General features: G+C 38.2%; 1 protein-coding gene across 1 annotated transcript in view; it reads right to left on the minus strand.

Annotated features, from left to right (window-relative positions):
- The window catches only part of LOC135986442 (spermatogenesis-associated protein 7-like), a 40,574-nt gene extending 31,123 nt beyond the window's left edge, over positions 1 to 9,451 (minus strand). The window contains exons 1-3 of the mRNA XM_065630368.1: positions 9,391 to 9,451; positions 3,919 to 4,011; positions 887 to 934 (exon numbers count right to left, since the gene is read on the minus strand). Of these exons, the coding sequence (XP_065486440.1) occupies positions 887 to 934; positions 3,919 to 4,011; positions 9,391 to 9,451 (202 nt within the window). The remainder of the gene's footprint in view (positions 1 to 886; positions 935 to 3,918; positions 4,012 to 9,390) is intronic.
- Between the last annotated feature and the right edge of the window lie 3,979 nt (positions 9,452 to 13,430).

Here is a 13,430-nt window from a genome sequence, read left to right on the forward strand (position 1 = left end):
TATGTTTACCTTCTCGGCTTGTGTGTATCTTGCTTGAACAACTGCATCTCACCGTTGCTTTTGACCTGTCTTTGCTCAGAGCAATCACTGATTATAGATCTCTGATACATGGTTCCCACTATGTATGCATTGTGGAAAAATAGAAGCTTTCATTTTTCCAGCTTTTCAAACTTCATTTTAAAATGGGTGGCTTCTGTGTAGAAGGGGTGTGTGCTCCCATGTTTGTAACTATCAAACACAGAAGTAGCATGTGCCTCACAACAACAGACGAAACACATTCCAAAGTGAATGCTCTGTTTCCAAGCAAAGGGATGAATATATTGCATTTCATCAGTCTTCCTTTTGAAAAAGGAAGGGCAGGAGAGGCTCTGTCTGCCCTTTGGGTACTGCAGGCTTCAGCCAAGAGGTGGCGATAAGGTGCAATGGAAGGTTTGACCAAAACCCCACTCATTACTCAAAACCTGTCTCAACTGTCTCTGCCCGAAGCCCAGAGATGCACGAAGCAGTTAGGGAAATGAAAAATAAGGTGTGGATTAGCAAGGAATTTAAAGGGCCTAATTTGACTTTAGGCTGGAAAACTAAAGCAATTTATGCCTCCAACCACCATGTTGCTCGAAGTATATATACCAGAGTCCCATGGTCTGTAAGTTAGCATGTATCTGTGCAAACATGAACCAAGCAGCTATTAAGTTAGACACTGGATTAGATATTTGATACCAGATTAGATATTGAATACTAGACACTATTATCTTAACCAGAATGATGCATATTTTCAGCACATATATGCCTCTTCAGAACACCTTCATCATAAAAGAAGACAAGTATTTCCAAACCAAACAAATAGAGCCAGACCTATTTTGAAAACAAACAAAACAAAACTACTCACATTTAACACTGGTATGCAAACTCTTCGGTGCAGATGAATCAACAGCAGCTGTATTAACAAACAGAAAGTTCAGTCCAGTGAAACACCAACATTAGAAATATTAACACAGAAATGGAGGAAACTGATCCTCCTAAGGTGCTGAATTCCCTGTGGGAATGTGGTACCAGTCTGCATAATATTAGCATTATTAATAATGCCGATCTTGTTTCCCTAGTGATGTATACTATTTTTTTCCTATTTCCTGCTATTATTTTTGTCAATGGTGAGGTTTCAGAAGACAGCATAACTTAAATGCAGTGAAGTTAGTTGATCTACACCAGCTACAGTTACACCAACTGCAATTACGCCAACTGAGAATTTGACTCCCTGTCTTTATCTAGGTGAAAGTACAAGTGCCTCAGCTGTGCTGTTGTTCATTTGGTATCAAACCTGGGTCTGATTTTTGTGGCTTTCACCCATCTTTACTTAGGTATAGAAATAGAGCCAGTAGAGCTAAAATTGTTAACCTTCATTTTGATTTACAATGTGAGAAAAGCTGTATTAATTATGTATTGAAATCTGCTGCTATCCTGAAAGTTTATATATCAGGGATGAGTAGTACAGCTACTATCAGCCAGGGGAAACTGCCAAATGATGCTCTAAGAGTGAAATTCAGGTTGCCCTTAGGCTCAAGGTCATCAGTTCTTCATCATCTTTCTAGCAGCAGGAGTTATTAGATTATACAATTACATAGGAAGTTTTGTACATGGCATTTTCTGTTATTCAGTCATTTGGTTTTCATTGTAAAAGATTAAATCAAGTGAGCTTCAAGGAACCAAGCTCGTCACTCTACTGCTGCACAGTCTTCGTTAAGTCATGTATTCATACAGGAGATTGTATGGATGTTAATGGAGCTGTTACGTCTGATTGCATATTCCTGGATATAATTGAGGTATAGGAGGAAACACTATTTTTGACTATGGAGGGAAAAGCAATCACCTGGGAGAAGTTCAGTATTCCAGTTTCATTTGAAGGACACCGACTCCATTTCCATCCAAGACACTTTTGTGGTTACTGCCAAATGTCACAAAAAATTGGAGTTTGTACAAGTGCTCCAAATGAAATTTCAGACATGCAGGGCTAGCCACTGTCTGGAGTGAGGCCAAATAGGTTGTGTTTTAAAAAGAAGTTGTATTTTAAAAAGAAGCTGTATTTCAAGAAGATTGGAGTATATTTAGAAAGATATCGGAGAAGGCCTGTAGGCAACCCTGACTAGATTTTTCAGAGGAACAAAATCCTATTATCTCCTCTAAGGATGTACAGAACATGTGGCAAGTCAGCACTTCAGAGCATCAAGGTACGTACAGAAAAGAACCTTGATATCCTTGCAATATTGTAGTTTTTAATACGTATGCAAAAGTTTAGCTTTACAAGAAAAACCTGTGGCAATGAAAAAGCACTATAATAAGTAAAATAAGTGTTTTAATATTAAAGGTTCCTGCTCTAGTATGCTCCAAATCTGACTTTTTAGAACTACAACTTCAGATGGTGAAACACCTAAGAATTAGAAATCTTAGTCACTAGAAATTTTGATTAGCACCTACTGTGAGAAGCTCTTTCCAGCTTGACTGAATTCTGCTACAGACAAGCAGGACTGACATTCAAAAAAGAGAAAATTGAAACCTGCTTGGAAACAAAGCACTTGGCTCCTTTTATGCCAAGAATACCTTCTGTGTATTTTCTTCCGAGTTTTAAGAATGTAAAACACAAAAAAACTGTAAAATATCTTTGTTTTGTCCCTTTATTTTTTGATCTTCACTCCCTCATTTAGGCTTCACCAGTTGAAAATAAAATAAATTTTAATTATATACAGCATTCTTTGCTGCTCTTAATTAGTCCTGCTGCTTCTGTATATTTATGAGCAATGTACTAGGATATGAATTATACAGTCCTTAGAGTTCACCGTTTCTGTGATACCAGACATGTAAAAGCAAAAGTCACTTAAGTGCAAAAGTCACTTAAATACAAAAGTATACAGCAGCAAACCAGCCTCCAGCTCCCAAAATGAGCGGGATGGTAATGAACCAAAGCATGGTGGAAGTCATGAAACATTTAGATAGTGTTTCTGATACCATGATAAAAAGATGCACAGGGTTTAAGCTAGGTAGTTTAAGATAAAGCACTTGGCACTGAAAACTAGTGAAAGGATTGGCATCCTGGCAAAAAATGCAACAGCAATCTCATCTGCTGTTCAACAGCCATATGTTATTGTAATGCTCGCTGCATGTTATCAGTGAGTTGTTTGCTTAGAAAGCCTTGGGAGCCCAAGGACTGAGAGTGTTGCAGTAACCTAACTACAGCTATGACCATTCAACTCCAGTTGTTTTCTGGTGCACCTGAGGCACCAGGAAGTTTACACAGCTCCAGACAGCTGATGGAGGACATTTTTTATTTCCAAATTCTGTTTCCAGCAATTTGCATCTATTCACAGGAGGGAGAATGTTCGAAGAGCCCTCTCAAACATGACTGCGTGATAACGGAACTTCCCTCTAGGTTATTTAGGACTGATACTGTAACATTATAAACATCTAAAGCTGTAACCTTCACTGTTACTCTTCAGCGATTTCTCCCAATTAAATAAATGTCTGCCCTAGTTCTCATTTTGTCTTCCCCTTTAGTCGACTACCAATACCTCTAAACAGAAACCGCTATTAAAACAACATAGTAGAATTAAATAATATTTCTGTTCCTAACACGAACTTGTCATTTGGTGGAACAGTTTGGCTCTGTAGACTTTAACCCTCTCAACAGTTAGGATCGCTTCTCCCCAGACAAGGTTACAGTTCCAATCAAGTGCTCTACATATCTCTCCTTTTAGAGCACAGCAGGTTATGCCTCGCTTTTAAATCCTCCTACGCCTGCTGAGTTAGTGACAGGGAGAAGGAGGAGATAAAGGGGAAGAAATCCAGCAGCCAGCCAAAACTAAGGGCAACCAACATCCCCTTGACTATGATTTCATCATAGAGATTGTCATCATTAAAGTCTGCACATACCTTTGGCAGACATCAGGTTCTTGTAATGAGCAGCCATGTGATCTTGAATGAGGTACTGGTTGGAGAGCTTGCAGGAAGGTCCAGGAGAAAAAGCTGCAACAGAGAAAAATCTTAGTTCATTCAACAAGGCAAGCAATGTCCCAGGCAATAATGGCTCTGAAAACTTTTAAATATTTGTCCAGTCCTCATTCATGCAGTGAAATCAAGTAAACATTCATTTCAAAAAGCAAAGGTAACACAAAATGTAACATGAAAAAGTGGTAAATTATTCTAATTTTACATGGTTTTGAATACCTGAGAATTACGGCTTGCAATAAGTAATGTGTGAGCCTTGGATATTATACATAGAACTCTGGAGAACAGTAGAGGATTTCACTGTTTAATATCTGATATAATAAAAGGCATTTACATTTTGAAAGATTTAATACTAGAGAGTAAGACAAAGCACTGCAAAAGACTGCACGTGAGTATCTTACCTCTTGGTGATACCAGGCCTAACTCTAGCACTCTGTAGTGAGGAAAATGGGCTGGGTACACACAAAGACACAAGCAGGGTCAGAAAAGGAGCCAAAACATGGAACAGAAATGTATTACACACAGACTGACCATGACACATCTCTGAATCTCTAACCCACAAGACTTCTCAGATTAGAAAGAATTTGTCTCTGTATCTGACATAAGTTCATTAGCCCAGGAAAAAAAGTCAAGAAGCAGATAAGCATTTACTTGTTTTAAATATTAACGTGGTAGTGCAGCTGAGAAAGATCATTGTCTTTTAACCTGTTTACATACAAAAATATTATTTCTGGATTCCTTCTCAAATCATCAGACAGGATTTGTAGATGGAAAGTTGCTAGCAAATAATATTAAAAAATAAACAGAATGCTGGAGATCAGAAATCTAACATGCCTTTGGCCTCCCATCCACAGACACAGAATAATGCTTAGACTGAGATAATCAGCCCATCCAACCTATTCAGATTTGGCTTTCTGACACAATGAAGTAAGTGATTGTTTCATTGTCCACGTTCCCATTGTACAACTTCAGTTATTGATTTAGTTTCAAAGTTTCATTGTATTTTGAAAGAATAGGAGATACTGGGTTGAGAACCTGGGAATCAATCCTTCTAACTGCAGTCTGGCTGTTTTCTTGCTGTGTTGCTTTATTCTGTCTAAATTTCTTTCCTACCATGTGAGACAGTGCTACGAACTGTTTTTCACTGCCAAGGGGTTTGACTGCATTGAGTTTATTGTGTAATCTTTTCAACAGGCACCGTAAGAAAGAGTGGGACAGAACACCTAATGCCATATTTGTTGCTTCATCTAATATTATTTGCTAATGTGCTCCTGCAGGTGACTAAAAGCCTGCCAGAAGGGCACTGGCACAAAGACCTGCAGTATCACATCCCAACGTGACCAGCTGCAGAAATGTGGTGTTACTTCAGCTCCAGAAGCATCCGGTCTGACGGTTCATCGAACACGTAGGCACAGCAGAATGCTTACACCATGACGCAAACAGATGCAGAGACTTCAACAGAAATCATGAAGCAATGGAGAACTTGGTGCAAAATTATGACCAAACTGCATTTATCTCATCTCAATGAAATTTAGCATGAGTAGTAGAGGTAACACAATGGAATCCGATACTTGAAGCAGACGAATATAAAGCTCACAACATTTCTGATCGTGAGCATTTACCACGTCAAATTTCAATCAGGGAAACGACCCATGGGTGTCAGTGCCGTACTAAAGAAATCGAATAGTTAAAATCAGTACTATTCTGTTTCAAAACTTTTATGTGCTTGAGACCAATAGTTATTCACTTTTTTTTTAATGATTTTTTCCCAATTGTGCTGTAACTTCCTGCTGGCAAAAGCAACTGAACAAGATCTTCAGTAATATCCAGCACCATCCCTAGCTGCTGAAAAGTGAGGCAGCTCTGCTGAGTTCAAGGAATGGCAATGCCCTAAATCACAGGAGCTAGAGGCTCTTGTCACTAAGAAAAAGAAAATAGTATTTCAGGAAATGCCCCAAATCTTTCCCTGATTGGCACTGACGGCCTGATTTCAATATATGCAGTGAAAAAGACAGCATGACAGAAGAACAATGTGATAATGCAAACAATATCTGAGGATTAAAAAGGGATGGAAAATCCATTTATAAAAAGAACATTCTTCTCAAAACGAACTACCGCTCCAAATTTGAAATGGTGAATACATGCAAGGCACTAGTAGTTTAATCTAATTTTTTGTCTTTCATAAAATACAACTGTACCCTGTGTCCAGAAAATTACTAATATTGTGCAATAAGTAACATTGTGGTTATTCCTGTGTAAGGGGAAAAAAAGCAAATCTGTTTCTTTGCCAGAGACTTTCTGTTGAACTTTGGCAAGTCATATTTTCTTTATATGTCTCAATCTCTCTGAAAAGAGGACATGAAAAAACACATCAGTTTCTCAAATAAGATGTTTTAAGGATAAAACCAATAAAATTGGGAGATTTAGTGGGTGCCCATCTAAGTATTTCCCACCTCTAGAGAGAATGATCTTATTTGAGCTCACCAGAAAGTTCACACTTTTAAACAAATTTTTCTTTTGTCTTCTCTTACATTTTTCAGTAATTTCAAATGGAGGGAAATGTTAAACAGAAATCTTCCAGGAATTTTAAGCAGTCCTGTTACAATGCTCTGTTGATGGGGCAAGCACACGTCAAGTCAAATTGAAACAGCCCTTTTGTGTGCTGTAAGGACTGGCAGAGTTCTCAAGCCCATGTTTGAACAGAATCAAACTTCTGTATATTCTGCTGTCTTACACAGACCTCATTTACCTGCAACATTTAGCAAATTGCTTTATGCAAATTTTCAATATTTCAGAATTTCAACATTTTCTATATGTGAGCACAAGTTTACCTACAGAAAGTTGCCACTTTTGAAAATCTTTCTAAATTCTGAGTACTGTTGTACTTTCAAGACATTTATGTCTTGCTTCTATATATGAGGAAAGATCTCCAGGAAGCACAGATCCAAGAACGAGCAATAAAGAATGGTAACAACTCTCACAACACTGACTCTTTTTATTTCCTATTCTGTAATGACTTTCCTAGTAATTTATTATAGTCCTGAATGTGTAGTTGTACCATGACTAATTTACCTAGTTTCCACTGATTGAATTGCAAGAGATTACTTCTGCAAATCATGTCTGGAGAATATATCATGTCTAGAGCTATAATGTCATATCATAAATCTAGTCGTAGCAGTATTAAAGTTTGACTGATACACAATGACAGTGATAAAACTTGTCTTTTGCATGTAGCTGAAAAACAAAAATATGCTTTTCAAAAACACAAGAGATTACTTCTTCTCCCCACCAGGCTGCCAATTCAAAGCCACTACTTTCTGCCTCTTATGGGAGCAAAAATACATGTTCTCAAGAACATGCCAACTATTTTAATCTTTAAAAGACTAGTGTCACTGCAATGTTGCTATACTGAAAATAGCCTATGCCATTGCTGTCTGCTAATTCCTACAAGTGGAAATTTCACAATGTGGGGACAAAGCTACATGTACTTATAATCAACAAATAAAAGCTCTTGAGTGATACTTAAACCTCAACAACTTGGAAATATCGAATTCTTATCTACCTTTCACATTACTGGCAAGCAGGAACCATCTCTGCAACATCCTTGGCTTTGCCTTTTGTGAACTGATAGAAGTATCTATCTAGCGTTGCAAGGAAAGAGTTATCTCATACCATAAACACTAGTTCATAGTTATGGTCCTGCAGCTGTTTGTACCTGTCTGCTGCCTCATCTTGTATTTAGAGTCTAAATTTGGGGGGAAGAGGGACCGCCTCTTCCCTTCGCGTTTGCCTCATGCTTAACAAGGTAGAACGTTGGCCCATGGCTATGGCCAAGGTGCTTGTTTCAGTGCAGACAATATAGTAACAAATGAGACAATCTCTCAGCGGAGTGGCTCAGTCAATGGCTGACAAATGTTTTTCAGGTCCTCTCACTTTGGTTCAGCTGCACAGCTATCTCGAGCTGCTCCCCTTCTGGGTAAGTATTTCCGCCTACTTTCAGCTATAGGAAGCACTGGAAAGTATTGAGCTTTGGCTTCTGCTTTGAGGGTCTAGCAGAGGTGTTTCTGCTCCTGTTCCCTTCAGAAAATAGATATATATCACTTTATACAGGAAACCTGTATGACAGGCTGCTGAGGTGGGGACACAACAGGTGTCCTCCTGACAGTCCTTTGGGGTTCCTTGGAAAAGGCGGGAAGAGGAGGATGGTGGGTGCAGAAAACTGAGCATACGTGTAAGATAGGGTGGGATTTTTGAGCTAATTAGCTGCAGCTGTACTCCCAAAAAGTCACTATGAAATGGCACATTGAGATTCCACCGTTTAAAATCCTTTACAGGTTAAAATAAATAAATCCATCTTGGAAGTTCATAATAGGATCTGAAAAGTCAGCTTAGGTTCTGTAATCAAGATTTTTGTCATAAAACCTAAAATAAGGAGAAATTTCTTTACTTTGAGGGTGACAGCACTGGAACAGGCTGCCCAGATTGGCAAAACTGGTCACAGCTAATGCAGCAAAAAAGGACATGGGGTTGGTTTTATTTCCAAACAAATGATAACATATTATTAGTGTTGGTAAATACATTTTCTGGTTTAGTCCAAGTAATCATTTTGGATTTTCATCAGACTTCCAGTAACCTTAACCGTCAACTCTATCATGTTGATAGGACTGTTATCTGGGCAAATGGTGGTTGGCTTGGTTGGGTGACAGGAGTTTGTTTGAGGGTTTTACTGGGAGCAGGAGGGGTAGACAGAACTAATGGTGCTACTGGTTCTTTTTCAACTAGTGTTGTCTCAGAAAAAAGAACAGGTCAATATAATGTTGCTAAAATAAGGTCTTGGTGTTGTTCTCCAGGAAATATTCCATCCCTTCCCAGAAAACTTACTTGAGAGGCAAGCGTCATGTGTTTTGCAACAGTAATGATTATTAAAGATTGCATATCATTTCAATATTATGAACTAAACCACATTCCACCCTATGGGCCCTGAAATGCCTCTGACTGCAGCTGGGCTTTGTCAAGGGAGGGACACAGGACAAAAAGGACAAAAATGGGGGGTGGTGGTGCCAGTGGTGGTGGTGTGTTTGCCAGCATCTAATTAAGGACTGAACTAGGTGGCTATGGAGAAGGTACAGTGGAACAGCATCTCTGAGACGGGAAACTGCCGGCAGGACAGCTTGCTTGCAATTCTTCTACAGGTGGTTGGCAAAGATCCTGACCGGGAAAGCTGCTTGCCTGAATTAAGAAGGTCAGATTTTTGTAATAGCGGATATTAGAAGCACTTATCTACTTTGTTTTGTTTCAGTAATAAAATTGGTATTTTTAATAATGTCATAATACTCAAGCCATTTTTCCAAAGTTGGAGCACATAGGCACCTCTCAAGTAATAATTTGAATACTTACGGCCACTTTTGAGACTCATGTGTCCTCTGAAAGGTCCCATCATAGTGTACGTAGGCACCATGGCTACCTGGGGCCCTTGGTAGGGAAGGAAAATGCATTGGTTACATATTATGAAAGTATTGAAAATATGATCAATTTCTGCAGGTCCTTTGGGGGTTACAGAAGAGTCATCTCTTGGTCAGAACGCTGTGCTACAACTGATACAGGTATGAAAAGGCTGGTACTTTCAAGGTCACTTTACCCACCAGATTACTTCTGTTTGTTTTAATCCCTGCTAATTAATAGGACCCTTTTGACCTTTCTCTGAGAGAAAATTCCCTGCTACAACAGCATCTACTGGGCAATTTTCTGCAGGCCACAAATATGAGCCATGGCATTGCGCAAGTGTCACATATTTTGCAATCTGAAAGATCTTGTCTGCTAAACATAAATCTTCGAGGCAAAAGAAGGAGCAGCTCAGTATGCTACTGTATCGCTTGTGCCCAAGGGAAGCAGTGGGGAAAAAACCACAATGTTGATGATTTTCTAAAGATACTCCATGAAATAGTAAAAGCTCACACCACAGAAGCCAGACATAGAAAAGTCAGACCCAACAAAATAAAGTAAGCAAATAAGCACCCTCTCATTTCAAATTAAGGACAAGCTGCATGAATACAACTTCCAAATGCATGGAATTCCACCCATTTTATGAAGATATGTCCCACTGCTGACAGCTGAATTCATCTCACATGAGCTACAGGGTAAATTCACCGTGTGCCTTAACAGCTGAAGGGGCCAATTCTCCATTTCAAAAGCCACTTAGGTTCACAGGAATCAGAAAGACACAGATTCATAGGAAATCCAGGAGATGTCAGCTCCTACCTGTACAGTGGTATGGTTTTCAACACAATCATGTTCCTAACTCCCACTAAAATAAAGGAAAAGCTGGTGCCTTAATTTGTAAGTCTGATCATGGAGACTAAGCTTCAATCCTCATTTTTAACTTAGTTTTACCTTAATGCAATGATTTGTCTGTATGCAAAAGTTCTGGCAATAATTTGAACTATAACTTAAATAGACTTTCTCCAGTTTAAAAACTTCTTTTGGTTCATCTTAAACCTACTCTTATTAATGTGAAGCAAGCCAGTCACCAATACAATATGCATACCTAATATTCACCACCAGATAAATCTTATCACTTTAAACCCGTACCTTCTTAAGCAGATAAGCCAATTGGCATACAGGAGCCTAAAGCTCAGTAGTTTTATACTCCGAAGGGTTGTTTACCAGCAGAAGTTGCTTAATTGTGAACTCGTATTTGCCTGATTAGATTTGTGAGTTGCAAAGGAAACATCTCCTTAGAGATGATTCTGAATGTCAAAGGACAAGTCAAGTTCCATCAGAACTAGAAAAATCAATGCAATTCTTTTTTCTTGGTTTCAAGGCAACATCATAATTTGTGGGAGGAACCAGGAGTGCCTGACTCTTAAAAAATGAAACCTTCACTTCAGTTCTCATACACACATTTCAGGATTATTTTTGGCTTCAAAGGATTGCTGCAACTTCTCAAACCTTGTAGTTATACAGTTATAAACAAAGCCTAAGGGCAGAGACTTTAGACAGTGATTACAGGTTTTGGATCTTGATTTGGTGACACCTGACAAAGGGGGGGAGTTTTCAGAGAATGCATTCTCGCCTGGTTCTGAAATTCAGGCCTCACCACTGCCAGCTTAGTTTTTGGCAAAATCACCTATCTGGGACAGGCACCTTAAAGATAAAAGGATGCAGGTAACAGAGAGTATTATAACAGTGTTCTGAGAAAACAAATGCTGGAAAGATTATGAGCAGTGCTTTTTTGGGTCAAATTCTGCCACCTTAGACCACAAGCTTAAAATAAAAACACTATGAAATAAATGGGAACTGAGTAAACGTCATTGCTTTTCTTCTGTGCTCATATTTCTAATTGTCATGGGTCCCTAAGTTAATAAAATCTTCAAAAGGTCAGCTTTTTTTTTTTTTGTCTTTTGAAAACATCCTTCTATAGTCACAACAGGATATGGACAAAAGAAGTTAGCATTCTCAAATCCAAGGTAACATATAAAAATATTTGATTAAAAAAATAAATTAGATATATTCCTTAAACATTTTTATTTATGCTCTGAAAATGAGTGGAACTTAATTATATATACAATATATACTGGCTAAAGACTTAAAACCAAACTTGTTTATCTACATGTCACTGTATATTACTACTAATAATTTTGATTATTACATTTCTTTTGAAATATAAATTATCTCTGGCTAAATCCCTGATTCTTTTGGCTTTTTCTTATTTTATGTCAATGATATGTGAAAGGCATGACAGATAGAAGGATACTACACGGAAGACAGCTCTTAATCATGTGCAACCTAAGAACAGAGAATAATTCTTTATCTTCTTCTGTCCATTCCCACAATTTTAGCTCAACAGTTACTCCACTATGATTTGAAGTGGAAAAACCTCAGTGGGAAACTGCTTAGAGTGAAGACATTAAAACGGAACAAGCACATATCAATAATGGCAATTGTTTGACCCAAATGCATCTAATTTAATATGTGCACACTATGTGTAACACACGACACAAGCACTAAACAGTTGTTATAATAGAACATAGTCACAATAATCTTTAAGTAACTAGTCCTTTACATGTGCATTTACAGCAGGTAGCTCATGCAGTAATGTTGCTATTGTTGTCTGAACTCTGGTGACTTATTGACATCTCAATCAGATCACTGTTGCAGGCTCTGTACAAATAGCCAGTCACTCATTAACGTACCCAAACAGTTTACAACTGAAGTTGCTAACCAGATAAATAGCAGATGGGGGGAAAAAAAAAACCCAAACATTGTCTTCATTTCAGAGGCTGAAAAAGATTGACTGATTTGTTCATTGTAACAAGATCAACAGAGTTAGTGGCAGCAAAATGAAACTTGATTTCCTGAGTACCAGACCAGTGCCTAAACCTCAAGACATCTATTTTCATCTTTATCTAAATATCTAATATGTGGAATTTTCTTTCTTATGAGAAGACACATTGTCTAGTTTCTGTAGCTGCAACCATTTTTTACTTATGGAGCCCTCAAAGCTTCTAGGAACAGAGTGTTTCCCCATAGAAAGCCACACAAAAAGGAAATTATTTTGGCAAGAGGTATTTGGAAAACCAATGAGATGACAGTATAAAACCTATTGTGTTCAAGTTACGATGATTCATTGTGGTGGTCCAATACCACACATGGAGCCAGAGCATATCCAAGGTGAAAGTCACTAACAATACACTCCAGTTGACTTCCAGATCAGGCCTTGGATGATGAGCACTCTTTTCCAAAGTGTCTGATAATGGAACAAGGGAACTGTTTGATGGAGTTTCTGAATACAAAGAGTTCAGCCTCTTAAAAGCAGCAATTTGGCAATGGTCCTTACCACAAGCTTAAGTCCTGTTGGCTTTACACATAGACACGTAAAACCGTAACTTAGTACTATGGCTAAAATTCAGCAGTTATGCAGATGCTATTATTTTTACTTTTTGTAAGAATGAAAACAAGTAGTATATATCCTTTGAAGGAATGGTGTCAGTTGTGAAGCTTTTCATTTGAGCCATAGCAAACTGAGAGAGAGCACAGCTTCTGCTTCATCTCTGCTTAAACTCATGTATAGTAACTGGAGGACTTTCCTAAATCTGTCATAATTTATGACCACCTGTTTTAAACCTGTATAAGACACAGTAGGGAATCTATACTGCCTATTCAATAGTTACCTATCCAACTATAAATTAAGCTCTGATCTTTGTAGTCATTAGGCAAGGGAACAAGTCCCAGATCTAGCAGAGGCTCATTTCTAGTTAATGATGTGTTTTGTTGTCAACACAGTCTCTGCAGTTTCTTTGTATTTTCTGTACTTCCATAATACCCGAAGCTGTCTCCCTACACAAAAGCTGCAGCAGTTACTTTCCTTTGTGCCAAACTGCTTTAATTTCACTGAAATATAATAAAACAATTCAATCAGAAAGTGTTACACTTTGCTA

The sequence above is a fragment of the Caloenas nicobarica genome, chromosome 3, assembly GCF_036013445.1.
Source record: "Caloenas nicobarica isolate bCalNic1 chromosome 3, bCalNic1.hap1, whole genome shotgun sequence".
Classification (NCBI taxonomy): Eukaryota; Metazoa; Chordata; class Aves; order Columbiformes; family Columbidae; genus Caloenas; species Caloenas nicobarica.